Raw genomic sequence first — 14,238 nt, forward strand, 5'->3', positions numbered from 1 at the left:
ATTATTTTTATCCCAGGGTTTGGAAAGAGGCACAAGTGGACCATAGTTGTGTATATTACTATCTGGGGAGCCTATCCAGAGCTTCTAAAGTTTCCAAGCCAGGGGACACTCCCTCATACACACGTCAGCAACGTGTGAAACACAGACGTGCACGCCCAGCCAGCAGAGGCTGTGTGTGTGAGCACTTCTGTTTACACTGTCTCCTCTGTCTCTTAGGGCAATCGTGTGACACAGGTAGGGGCAGGGTGATTATTACTTCAACTTTGTAGGTAAGAAAACTGAGGCCTGAGAGGGGAAGTAGCTTCCCTCAAGATCCTCTATAAGTGAGGCACACCTCAGACTCCTACATCACAGGTCGGCACTCGGCCTCTTTTGCTTCCTCCTCCGGGAGAGTCAGTATTCCTTTGGCTCTGGTCTGATCTCTTCTCCCCACAGATTCCCCCATCCTGGCTTCCCTAGACTCCCTCCCATGTCATGAAAGAAGGGGAGACTCATTTTCTTACAGTGCTGGGAGTGGTTGCTGGTTGCAGGGCTTGCAGTGGATGGGCTGACGGCGGGAGCCCTGGGGACGCTAACCGAGCTGGGGACTGCAGCAGCCGGGCTCAACGTCTCTGTGCTGTGGTTCTGGTAGGTGGGGCTGTGAGCAGTGGTCCCAGGGGCTCTTGTGGTGGCGGCTACTGTCCTCGTCGTGGTAGAGGCTAACGTCGTGGTTGAGGTAGATGGAGGTACTAGAAGGGAAATACCAGAAAGGTCACTTGGACAGAGAATTTTGTTGCTTTAGTGCCTAAGTCACTCACCTCTGTAAAATATACTCATGAACCCATCCTTCAAGTCTCCGCTCTAAAGGCACTCTCTGAAGCCTTCTGTAATCCCCCTGAACGGGCTGAGCTTTCCTTTAGCTGAGTCCCAAGCACTCTGACTATTACTTGTGCCTCACTCAGGTTTGATAAAGATGAGTCATTAAGACAATGCTGTAGAATGAGGGGTGTGTGTTTGTGTGTGGGGCGGGGGGGTTGTTTAAATCCAGAAGGATCTACACTCATTGCTACACCATTCCTATGTTTAAATCCCACTGCACTTTAAACAGCTGAAACTGTAAGTCATAAATGATGCAGTAGGCTTATGCTCAAAGAAAAAGCCTTGGCCCTATACCAAGATTGGTGAAATACTATAAATTTATATGGTTAAAGTATCAACCCACTAACTTTTAGTCCCAATCCCATCATAAAAGGGCGTCTACGTAGTATTGGAAGTTTTAGGCGAAGCAGGAAAGCATAGAGCCAACTGCATATGAATCACAGTAACTGAAGCCATGGGCATCAAGGGTTCTTAACCTGAGGTCTTCAAGGGGGTCCTGAAACTCCCTGAAATTGAATAAAAAACATTGTATGTACATGTGCACTTTTCTTGAGAGTAAGCAGAGAAAGTCTTAGAAGGACCCTGGCGGACACCAGCACTCACAGCAGGTAAAGAGAGAAGCCTGAAAAGGCAATGAGTAGCCAGAGAAGAAAGAGGAAAACCAGAGCATACGGTGTCCCAGAAGCCGAGGGAAGGTGTCAGCAGGAAGGGGTCTGGCATCACCAGGACCTGCCCTCCTGGTAGCTGAGCTTACCTCGGTAGCACCTCTTCATGTCTGGGCCCAGCCACATGGTGTCAGGACAGGCACATGTGTACTTGGGAGAGTGGCTGGAGGTCTGAGGAGCAGGAAGGCACAGGTACTCACAGCCTCCATTGGGCTGGGTGCTCAGCTCGCAGGCATCTGCAGCTAATGGCAGAGAGACAGAGCAAGAGAGAGCTGGGGTACAGACAGGTTCTGCCAGGTTGCCCTCCTCCTGAGGGTAAGGCCCCGCCCGCTCTGTTTGCTCAGAAAAGTTTTCCCTTCTACTCTTATTGGGCACCCACCAGCTCTTCACCTGGCACTTTATCCTCGCTGTCTCATATAATCCTTACAACAACTCTGAGAGATGGGTGTTTGTCCCATATTGACAGATAAAGACACCTAGGCTCAGAGAGAATGAACTTGTCAAAGCTGTACCTCTAGTAATATTGGAGTCAGGATTTAATCCAGGTCTGTTTGGCTCCAAAGCCCAGGGTCCTTCATCTCTCATTTAAATTTCTAGACTTAGGATCAGGTACCAACTTCCTCTCCTGACCTTCCTCCCCATTCCCACCTTGACCCCGGAAGCCAACACCTCAGGAATAGTTAGAATTAGTATACCCTACTGATAGGAGTGGACAACCTAGGAGTAGGATTCCTCGATTCCATTCCCAATGAATAGGCTGACTTACTGAATGGCCCATGATAAGACACATACATTAGCTTACCCGACTGCAAAATGGGTACAAATAACAAACGAGAAGCCATGTCTAACGGCAGGAAGAACGCTGGAATCAGACAGACCTGAATTCAGGTTCTAGTTCGGCCACGTCTAACATGCTCTGTTTTCATTGTTAAAAGAGAACTGTAATACCCGCACTTCATTTATTATATAAATATATATAATAGGACTGGCAAAAATATGACATTTGTATATTTATTTTTATCTAGTCTTATTTGACAAAGAGTTTGAGACAAAATGAGATGAGATATGTGTGGCAAAGCATTCTACCAACAAAAAAGTTACTGTTATTATACCTGGAGGTGCTGAGACATGCTATGGAAATGAGTACAGCCTGCCTTGTGCAGAGGACATGGCAGGGGACCCGGGACCAGGGAAGGCTCACCTCTTGGCTGCTTCAGTTCATGGAAGATGACAATGTCATGTGGGTTATTGAGGTTCTCAGCTAGGATGGAAATTTCCAGGCCATTGAGCCGATTTGCACTGAAAATAGCCTCGTTCTCCAGGTCTGTCCAGAACACCTTGTCCTGTGGGGTACAGATACAGAGGATGGAAGGCCTAGAGCCTAAACCCATGACCTCAGTCTGAGGGTTCCTGGGCTCAGCCCTAAACTACAGTCACAAAAATTGCCCAGACATCTCCCCAAGCTATCCTGTCTGGGAATCACAGTGCGGCCCTCAGCCTCTGATCTGTGGTGTATGCTGTGTCACGGGTCATTCTGTGATTCTCTGCTTTGAAGGCCACAACTGCTCATTAATGCCGAGTGAGGCCTGCTTCCTGGAGCCCAGCAGAAACCCACATTTGGATCTCTATAGCCATTATAGTACTGGGGCCTGGGACCAAGATTGGAGGGACTGTGTGAGCTACTGAGGGCAGTTCCTGCTGGGCCTCTTTCAGCCTCTGGGTGTACACGTGTTTGAGTACATACCATTAGCTCATACAAGCCTACGTGCATCTATGGGTAAATCCACAGTTACAGGTTCAATCATGCAGCCCCATGCACACATCTAGACACATACCCAAATGCTCATCTACACACGTAAGGCACACTGTGTCCACGTAAGGACTTGTCTGAATACTGATGCACATACTTACACACTCAAGTGTACCAGCACATATAGGAATGCACGCTTTTACACTGCTGCATTTATATATACACACGTGCACATATACATACTTTACATGTACATGCACATACGCACAAGCATATACACGTGTCTGTACACACACGTGTCTGTACACACACCTGTCTTTTGAAGCAGGGACTGGACTTGGAGATGGGGCTTTGCCCACAATTTCAGAGCAATGCTAAGTGATGTTGCTCCAAGCAAACATTGCCAAGGCCCACCCAGACCACTGTCCCCTTGCTTTTCCTCCCATGGTGGTGGGTAGTTTCAGGGAAAAGGTGAGTGTATGAGACCTTGGTGGTTTTTGGCTTCCTCATTCCCCGAGGGGAAAGGTTGTTAGAGTCAGAACACAGGAAGGTTTCTTGACTCTTCCACTTCCTGGGAGCTTCTTGAGGACTGGGACAGTCATTTCTATGTCCCCAGGGTCCAGCAAAGCTCAGTAAAAGTGTATTGAATTGAGTAGCATGTCTTAGGCCATTTCCAACAGTAAACGATTCTAAGGAAAGACATATTTCTTCTTCCCTCCCTCCCTCTTGGGTACCTTCTGTATATGTGGGTATGGTGCTGAGTGCTGGGGGTACAGAGAAGAAACATACGTGGTCTAACAACTCACCCTCTGAGAAGTGCTCTGGGAGAGAGTCTTGGGAAGGAGCACACAAAAGGAGGACAACAGGCTGCAAAGCCTTTGTATGTCCGCAGCTCACAAATTTTGTATAAACAAGTCAGTTGGCCTCTCTGTTGCTCTGTTTCCATTTGGACAAGTCTCAAGGACTTGTCCTATTTGGATAAACCTTTTCTAGGCTTTGGCTTCCTGGTGGGGCCATGACTGCCCCCATGGGGCTCACCTCAAACACAGCTATCCCAAAAGGGTGGCTCAGGAAGTCCGTGGAAGAAATCAGCATCTTCCTGTTGCCTCCGTTGAAGTCAATGCTAGACAGCTGGTGCAGCTTGGAGTCCACCCAGTATAAGCGCTGGTTCAGCAAATCTTGGGGAGAATGAGAGGGAGGGGTTCAGGTCATAAGCCTGGAACCCCAGCCTGGGTCTCTGCTCCTCTGTGTCCCCTCCCTGCCCACCTTTCTAGGCTAGGCCTCAGACTAAGGCCAGCCTGGGGCAACCATCAGGGAACAAAGGCACTGGCACCAAGAGGTGACCCAGAAACCAGATCTATGGAGCTCCAGACAGTGGTCAGGACCAGGGGCTAGAACAGGCTCCCAATCCAAGGAAGGCAGCTCACCCAGAGTGATACCATTAGGCCATTCAATATTGTCTGACACCAGTGTTTGCCGGTCCACACCGTTGAGCCCAGACTTCTCGATCTTGGCCTGGTATCCCCAGTCAGACCAATACATGAACCTAAAAGAGAGAAGAACTCAATTTGGCTTCTTGTCTGGGGATGTGATTGGGGTGGTCTAGGTCACAAGAGCTCAATAGGCCACTGAAAACTCAGGGAGTATCCTCTGTGGGAACTGGCAAGGCCTCTGAAATCCTTTGGAATCATCAGATGTCAGAATTAGCAGGTACTTCACCTCATTGGAGCACCTGGGGAAGCCTATATATCCGGAGTCTACCCAGCCTCAGCTGAACAGCCACTGTGACAGCAACCTCCCCCTGACCCGGTCACCCACTTCTGGCAGCTTTAACCAAAGCCCTAGAATGTCAGACAGGAAGGGCCCTTGTACATTCTCTTACTTTCCCAGTTTACAGGGGAGAAACTGGGTGACCTACCCAGGGTCACACAGTGAGTCCAAGCAAGAACTCTGTCCAGGGCTTCTCTCTTTCTTCTTGAAACAATTATTGAGTGCTTACTGCATGCCAGGCATAGCTGAGTGGTTTCCCCCAAGTACACTACCCCCTTTAACACAGTCTACAGAGCTTTGAAAAATGGAAATAAGCTGTCACTCTCCTGTTTTTAAAGCTACGGTGGCTTCTCATATTCCCCTTAAAATGAAATCCCAAATCCTGACCACAGCTTACAGGGTTCTACATCATCGCACCCCTGCCTACCTCCCCAGCTGTCCCTCCTGTCACTCCCCAAGCTTACAAACCCCGTGCCTGCCTCACAGGGCTTCTTTAATTTCCTCCAGAACACCAAGACTTTCCTACCATAGATTTTCACAAATGCTATTGTCTCCACTCTTCCCTGGTTAGTTCTCAGTTTAAATGTCTTTTCAATAGAGAATCTTTCTCCGATCATCCAATGTTGAGCAGGCTTTCCCTGTTACTATCTCTTATAGCACTCTGCTCTTTCCTTCCATCACCAAAACCAAATCCACTACCATAGAGTCAATTCCAACTCAAAGCGACCCTATAGGACAGAGCAGAGCTGCCCTATAGGGTTTCCAAAGCTGTAAATCTTTATGGGAGTAGACTGCCATATCTTTCTCCCATGAAGTGGCTGGTGGGTTCGAACTGCTGACCTTTTGGTTAGCAGCCAGCCATGCGCTTAAGTGTCTCACCACCAGGGCTCCTTTTCCTTCCACAGTAATCAGTACTTTATGTATGCATTGGTGTAGTGTGGTATATCTGTTTAATGCCCATTTCCCCCACTAGTCTGTAAGCTCCCTAAGGGCAGGCTCTTTATCTTATTTCTGGCTTTATTCCTGGCCCTTAACTCATGCATGGCACGTAGTAGGTTCTTATTTAATATTTGTTGAATAATGATTTCATTCTAGCCTCAAAACAGCCCTAGGAGGGTATAATTATCAGCCCCATTTTACAGATGAGTAAACTTACTCAGAGGGGTTGACTTCTCTAAGATCACATCGTTAGTAAGTAGGGGAGCCAGGCTTTCAATTCAACCGCCCGGACTCTAAAGCCTATGTACTTAAGGCTACCCAAAACGGCCTCTCCTGAAGCCTGGTGTCAAGCCAAGGCTGACTTTGGGCTGGGGGCTGAGTGCTTGTCCTGGATGCTGTCCGACTGCTGCTTTGGACTCACCCTCCACCATCTCCATTCTGCTCTGTGCACTCAAAAGCTCACTCATATAGACCACATCACTGGGACCGGCTCCCTTGCCTTCTGGCTTCCAGATGGATCCAGTGAAATATTGAGCAGTGGGAAGAGACTGATATTTATTCCCCTGACTCTCTGGATCCAGTGAAATATTGAGCAGTGGGAAGAGACTGATATTTATTCCCCTGACTCTCTGCTACAAGGCTGCCTCCAGCTGGCTGATGCCCTGAAGGCCAGCTCCATACCCTGCTCTCTCCTTCCCAGCTCAGGTAGCCCTCCCTGCTCTTTCCCCTCAGGTCTAGGGGTAGTAACAGCCTGCTGTTAGCCCAAATAGTGACTGTACCCACTCCTTTGTAAATATTCCATTTTTTTCTTAAACCCTCCTTAAATATTCTAATTCGAGTGCACAGCAGGTTTCCTGCTGGGCCCTGATGGAGTGATCCAGAATGGATCAGGCTGGGCTGGGGTACATATATGGCTTGGGGGAGAGGGTGTGGCACAGCAGCACCAGGTCTGTGTGAGAATGGACAGGGAGCAAGGAGCCCCCCTGATGGTGCTGAGGTGAGGGCCAGGTGACGTGATCAGCATCTGCAGAGGACCTGGTACTGGGCAGGGGCCCCTGACATGACCAGTCAGTGGCGGCTGTCAGTCACTTCCTAGGCCTGGTGCATGCTCTCATTTAACCCCACACCCAGCTGCCCTCACTGGAAGCAGAGCGTTTTCTTATCCCTGTTTAACAGGTAAGGAAACAGCAGTAGGAAGAAGCTGGTAATTGTAGTAAATTTAGTGTGATGTAGCTGCTGAAAAACCAATGCCGTCTCAGGGCGTCACCACTGAGGGAGGAAGGTAGGGGGTCCTACTTAGTTCAGAATCCATAACCCCAAAACTGAGGTGTGGCCAGAGCAGGGCAGCCTGGGTGGTGAGGGGCCAGAGGCTGTGGACGATGGGTGTGGGGAGAAGATGGGCAGGCTGAAGCAGAGCAGACCCAGTGGTCTTGGTTCTCCAATCTTGCTGGCTACCCTGCAGGGTAGAGAGTGGACATGTTTTATGCCAAGGGAGGAAGTCACAGGGAGGCAGATTTGGGAACATGAGAAAAAAACAAAAACCTTCTAAGGGGCAGAGCTGCCCCACAATGAAATAGGCCTTGTAGGAGGTAATGAGCTCCCTGTCCTTGGAAGTATGCGAGAGCAGCTGGATGCCCACCTGCCAGCAGCTTCAGGGAAGGGTTCCTGCCCCAGGAACAATCTCTGGAGCTCTGATACAATGAGTGAGTGGCAGCGTCCAGGGAGAACCCTGGTGACCAATGCCCAAAGAACCCTGGGCCAGGGTTAGCAGATTAAGTGGGCCATGTGGACTCGCTTCCCTATGGCCTGTGTCTTGTGACAGACATATGAGGACTGAACACCTACGGTGGGGGAATGTGAAGCTGGAGGTACGCACACTCACCCTCGCAGGGGGTCAACAGAGATGGCCCGGGGTTCACTCAGGTCCTGGCTGAAGAGAGTGCGTCGGCGGCTGCCATCAACTGTGGCCACTGAGATGGTCTTATTGCCCGAGTCGGTCCAGTAGATGTGCTTGTGAACCCAGTCCACCGCCAGGCCCTCTGGGGAGTGCAGCTGCTCATCAATGAGGACCTCCTGCTCCGCCGGGTCGCTGGCCTTGTCCATGTAGGCGCTACGAGAAACCATGGGGCAGGTGTTTCACCCACGGGCCATCTGGAGCCATCCGTGCACCCCTCCCATGCCAGACATTCCCTGGGCTGCCAGGGTAGCATACAGGCTTGCATTAGTCTCTAGCCTGGAGGAGCTCAGTTTAGTGAGGACAGCAATTTGGAGCCAGATAATTAGGGTGCAATGTGATTACAGGAAACACTAGAGGCTACAGCAGCAGAGAAATGGAAACAACTTTGCGTGAGTCCTGAAGAATTAGTCAAAGGAACACAAAGAACAGAAAGTCGTTCCAAGCTAAGGGAACAGCATGTGCAAATGCCTAGAGATAGGAGCGTCTGCAAGAGTGAGCTGTTCAGTGGGGCAGAGCTGGGTATGTAGGAGGGCCTGCGTGGGATGTACCACTGGATGCAAGTGCAGACAGGGACTACATCCTGAGGGCACTGAGGGCCATGCTAAGGAATGAGGATGTTATCCTGGGGTGAGGTGGTGGTGGGGTGGAATAATTGAATAGTTTAAAACACATCAGAGGACACAGATATGTCCGAAGTGTGGAGTTGAAAATGGGCTGGAAGGGGAGGGTGAAGGCAGGGAGGCTGGTTAGGAGGCTGTCACAGCATCCAGGGGAGAGACGAAGAGGGTCTGAAGAAGGGCTATGCCATTGAGAATGCAGAAGGGGCTGAAAATACAGCAGCACTTGGGCAACGTGAGCAGGACTTTCTGTCTCTCAAATGCTGTTCTTCCCAAGGTTCTCTTCTCCCCTACACCGTCTTTCTGGGTGATTAGTTCTGGAGCGTCCACTGCCAGCCATAACTCCCCAACTCCCAAATCTCCAATCCAGACAACTCTCTTAAACTCCAGACTGTAAAGCCAACCAGCTCCCCTAGTCTGTCCCACAAACACCTTAAACTCAACATGTCCAAAACAGCTCACTGCTCCCGCCAGCCAAACTGCCCAGCGGATTGGACAGACTGCCCAGCCCCGGCTCTGCTACTCCTCCAGTGCTTGCCATTTGTTATGGATTGAACTGCGTTCCCCCAAAATATGTGTTGTAAATCCTAACCTCTATTCTGTGGTTATAATCCCATTTGGGAATGTCTTTGTTCTGTTAATGAGGTAGGATTGCTGGGGGGTGTATTTTGAGTCAATCTCTTTTGAGATATAAAATAGATTAAAAAAGCAAGCCAGCAAGCAGAGACGAGGGAAGATAGGTGCCACACCACACGATGATCAGCAAGGAACAAGGACTTTCCTCCAGGGCCAAAAAAGAGAGAAAGCCTTCCCTTAGAGCTGGCACCCTGAAATATTCAGAATTCCAGCCTCCTAAATTGTGAGAAAATAAATTCTGTTTGTTAAAGGCATCCACTTGTGGTATTTCTGTTAACAGCAGTACTAGATGGCTAAGACACCATCTCAGAACAGCACCACAGGCCATGAAACCTCCCAGCCAGAAACCTGGGAGTTAATGCTGACTCTTCCTCCTTCCGCCCCATATCCAGTCTGTCATCAAATTCTGTCTCTTTCAGCTGCAACTTCTGAACAAGGACTGACCAAGTTCTGTTTCTGGGTGTGTGAATTCAGGCTGAGTTGTGTGTCTGTGTGTTGGGGGTAAGCACCTAGTTGTCAGTGAGTAGCACTTGACACATTTGCTTCCATCCATCCATGCATCCATCCACACATCCATCCATCCATGTATTCACCCATCTATGCACCTATCCATCCACACAATCATCCAACCACTCATCTATCCATGCATTCACTCATCCATCCATGCACCCATCCATCCACGTATCTATCCATCCACCCACCCATCCACGTATCCATCCACGGATCCATCCATCCGTGGATCCATCATCCATCCATCCATCCATCCGCGGATCCATCATCCATCCATCCATCCATCCATCCATCCATCCATCCATCCATCCATCCATCCATCCATCCATCCATCCATCCATCCATCCATCCATCCATCCATCCATCCATCCATCCATCCATCCATCCATCCATCCATCCATCCATCCATCCATCCATCCATCCATCCATCCATCCATCCATCCATCCATCCATCCATCCATCCATCCATCCATCCATCCATCCATCCATCCATCCATCCATCCATCCATCCATCCATCCATCCATCCATCCATCCATCCATCCATCCGCAGATCCATCCGTCCGTCCGTCCACCCACCCATCCATACAACCATCCATCCGTGCATTCATGCATCCATCCATGCATGCATTCCACCACCATTCTTCCCACCAGCCAGTGCCTGGTCATCAGCATTCCTGCCAGGCAGATCTCAGGACAAAGAGAGGACATGACTGCCGAAAGGGGGCCCAGATATGCAGGGAGGCAGGCTTGTGGGATCTGAGAAAGACAGGAGGGAACCTCCTTGCATGTGGGAGGAGACTTAAGAGATGGCCTTTCTAAGTGCAATAGTCTGCTGACCATGGCGCACAGACTCCCTGAAGGGCTGGACTGGGGGTAGTATCCTCCAGGAGCATTCCCCGGCCAGTGGGTCAGGTCAGAGGTCTCCTCTGTGGTTCCTCTCATAGCTGTCATCACAATGCATGTCACTATGTGATGAGCGGGATCCTCCAGGCAGGGACCAGGTCTAATTCGTCACACAGGGTCCAGCACACAGACATGTAGGCTGTCTTTGAAAGTTCTCACCAAAGCCAGGGAAATATTCCTTTCTGCTCTGTGCGTTTCCTGTGTCTTGCACTTCCCCACTAGGCCATCAGAGGTCAGAGAAAGCCCAGGTATGTGGGGCCCAAAGCTGCTCTCCCAACAGGAGCTCAGTTTAGTGGAAGACCTAAAGTCACAGGTGGGCCTAGGGGGTGAAGTTCTGTCAATTCCACATCCACTGTGCTCCTGGTCCCTTCCCAAGCCCCGATTGAGTCCTGGGGAATCCTAGGGGCAGAGGACGTGCAGAGGCCACCCTTCCTCTCCTCCGTCAGCAGTCCCATCCCCACCGGCCCCCCCATCCCCACCCAGGCCTGGCTGCAGGGAACGTGCAGCCACTCACCTGTAGATCTTTCGGTAGGAGAGGTCACACCAGTAGATGCGATTAGTGGCAACCTCGACGTCCAGCGCCACGACGTTCTTGAGCATGGGGATGAGGCGCGAGTAGTCCCGCTTCACCAGGTCGATCCTCCGCACCTCGTGCCGGTTGGTGAAGATTAGGGACGGGCTCTTGCCAGCTGCCATGCAGGGAGGTTGGGAGAGAGAGGGTCAGTGCAAGAGGCATGGAGTCTGGAGACCAAAGCTCTGCATTGGTTTGCTGGGTGACGTAGGCAAAGCCTTTCCCATGATGCTTCATTTTCCCATAAAATAGGGATAAGTCCTACCTCACAGGTTAGAGAAGCAGGTAAAATACTGAGTATAGAAAACATAAGATGCAAAGCATCACACACAACAGTAGGATTTCTATCCTTGTTATTAGGTACAAACCCCCCCGCCCCAAATCTTCTACGACTCCTCATTTCCTCCTCGGGCCTACACTCAAGGCTTCCACAGGTAACCCTGAGCTCCCTGCCGGCCTCAGCACTCGCTCCTCTACACACCTTGACTCCAGCCACCAGACTACCTGTCCTGACCTAGCCGTCGCAGGCGTTCCTGCTTCAGGGCCTTTGCTCAAGCCGTCCCCTCCACCTCAAATGCATTTCTCCCCAACAACTACCACCACCTCTGCTTAGGAACCCACTGGTAGATTTAAGGGGCCACCTTTTAGAAAGATGACTGAGGCTGCAGGCTGGAGGACAGAGTATAGGGTGAGATTGGAGGGAGGAGACCTTCGAGGAGGTTGTTTTGAGACGTGAGTTTACGCAGAGGGTATGTGGAGACACAGAAGGAGATGAAGCTCTCACCTCTATACACAGCAATCCAATTTTTTAGTTGCTCAGCCGAAAACCTGGGAGTCATCCTTGCCTCCTTTTTTTCATCCACGCCCCACATTCAAGTCATAAGCAAATCCTGCCAGGTGACCTGCAATCTGTCCACTCCCCATTACTCTCACTGCAGCCCCTCTGGTCCCAGTCACCATCACCTCTCTTCTGGATTACTGCACTAACTTCCTGAGTTGTTTCCCTGCATCCTCTCTTGTCCCCTACTCTCTATTCTCAACACAGCAGCCAAAGGGAGCCTGTTCAAGTGTAAGTCACACCCTGTCCCTCCTATCCTCAAAACCCTCCAATGGCTTCTCCCTGACTTAGGGTGAAATCCACAGGTGGCCCTTACAACAGCCTGGAAGGCTCTATGAGATCTGCCTGAGTCACGGCTCTGATTTCATCCCTTCCTGTTCTCCTCGCTCCAGCTGCACTGGCTTCCTCACCTGTTCCCTGAACACAGCAGGCAGGCTCCTGCCTTAGGGCCTTTGCACTTTCTATTCCTTTTGTTCCTTCCTGCAGATAATTTCCGGCTCACTCCTTCACTTCCTTCTGGACTTAAATGTTATCTTCTAAGTAAGGCCTTCCCTCTACCTAAAGCTGCAACCCACTGCCCTCCTGGATCCGAGCCCCTTCCCTACTTTATTTTTCTCCTTCGTCCTTGTCACACCTGCCGTGCTCCATATTTTACCTTTTTTCTTGTCTGTCTCCCCAACTAGAATGTAAGCCCCATGAGGGCAGGCAGGGATTTGTGTCTGCTTTGTTTATGCTGAACTCTCAGTGCCTACGACAATGTTAAGTTTTCAGTATAAAGAACTGAATAAACTGAACGAATTCAGTTGACAGAATTGATCAGTGTGTACATCTGCACATTTTTGTGTGGTCTGCACATTTTGTGCGCTGTGTGCACAGTCTGCACGGTCAGTGTCTATACATGCATGTCGTGTGAGTGTGTGCAGTGTGTGGTGCACAGACTGTGTGAGTGCGTACGTGGTACAGTGTATGTGAGTGCATGCATAGTCAGCGTGTGGTGCACAGTGTGGGGTGTGGGGTGTGTGAGTGCATGCACAGTCAGCATATGGTGCGGTGTGCATGAGTGCGTGCAGTGTGTGGTGCGAGTGCGTGCAGTGTGTGGTGCATGGTGTGTGCAAGTGCGTGCACAGTGTGTGGGGCATGGTTTGTGTGAGTGCATGGTGCAGTGAGTGTGTGCAGTGTGTGGTGCAGTGTGTGTGAGTGCGTGCACAGTGTATGGCGCATGGTATGTGTGAGTGCATGCACAGTGTGTCTGTGGTGCATGGGGTGTGGGAGTACGTGCACAGTGTGTGTGTGGTGCATGGTGTGCGTGAGATATAGTTACACCTGGAGCACTGCGTGTGCATGTGCACACCCACTCCTCACACGATGGAAGCGCGCTGCTTCCTGTGCCCCTCAGAGCCATCCCCCTGCTTCCCACCCGGAGGGCTCCATACCGACAGCTTTGCAGTTCTTGGTCAGTGTGTCCATCTCATAGCCAGGGTGGCACTCGCACTTGAAGTAGCCCTTGTAATTGACACAGATCTGGCTGCAGGCGTCTGGGTCCTCACACTCATCAATGTCTGTGGGAAGGAGCAGTGTCAGAGCCAGTAGAAGCACCTGCCTCTGCTGGGGGTTGGGGGGGAAGAACTCACCACCACAAGTCTTCTGGTCCAGGAGCTGGAAGCCCGCTGGGCATGTGCACTCAAAGCCAATCTTCAGATCGGTGCAGATGTGGGAGCAGCCACCATTGTTGTGCAGACACTCGTTCAGCCCTGGGGAGGGACGCAGGCTCCTGAGGGTCTGGGAGCCCAGGCTGGGGTGGGGGGCAGGGCAGGGTGGGGCATACAGCAGAAGCAGAGGCTCAGGGCAGCAGGACTCCCACAATGCCAGAGCCAGGAGGGCTCTGGATCTCATTGAGCCTCACCCTCATCAACCAGGTGAGTGGCCAAGAAGAGGGACAGGCACTTGCTCAAGGTCAGACACAGGACGGGGACAGAGTAGATCCAGAACTCAGGACCCTGTCTCCCAGGCCAGAGGCTCTGTCCACCACCAGGCCAGAGGCAGCTGGGCCTCCCCTGGTGAGCCTAACATCTTTGCTTTCACAAACATGCTTCTTGCAATTCCTCATGACCTCAGAGCCAAAGTGACTTGCATGTATCATGCCCAACGTTCAGGGTATTCCACTCCCAGAATCTCTTTAGTGACGTCCCTGCTTAAGCATCTCCAGCCTGGTGCCGCTCACTC

At 50.9% G+C, this 14,238-nt stretch overlaps 1 protein-coding gene across 18 annotated transcripts in view; it reads right to left on the reverse strand.

The window, feature by feature from the left end:
- LRP8 (LDL receptor related protein 8) overlaps nt 1-14,238 on the reverse strand; it is a 92,767-nt gene that overhangs the window by 15,271 nt on the left and 63,258 nt on the right. For all 18 annotated transcript variants that reach the window (XM_049879300.1, XM_049879301.1, XM_049879298.1 and 15 more), the window contains 9 exons: nt 13,647-13,766; nt 13,449-13,574; nt 11,121-11,295; nt 7,865-8,092; nt 4,701-4,819; nt 4,312-4,451; nt 2,725-2,866; nt 1,613-1,765; nt 504-728 (listed from right to left, as the gene is read on the reverse strand). In XM_049879300.1, coding sequence (XP_049735257.1) covers nt 504-728; nt 1,613-1,765; nt 2,725-2,866; nt 4,312-4,451; nt 4,701-4,819; nt 7,865-8,092; nt 11,121-11,295; nt 13,449-13,574; nt 13,647-13,766 — 1,428 coding nt within the window. The remainder of the gene's footprint in view (nt 1-503; nt 729-1,612; nt 1,766-2,724; nt 2,867-4,311; nt 4,452-4,700; nt 4,820-7,864; nt 8,093-11,120; nt 11,296-13,448; nt 13,575-13,646; nt 13,767-14,238) is intronic.

Source organism: Elephas maximus, chromosome 3, assembly GCF_024166365.1.
Source record: "Elephas maximus indicus isolate mEleMax1 chromosome 3, mEleMax1 primary haplotype, whole genome shotgun sequence".
In the NCBI taxonomy this organism is placed as follows: domain Eukaryota; kingdom Metazoa; phylum Chordata; class Mammalia; order Proboscidea; family Elephantidae; genus Elephas; species Elephas maximus.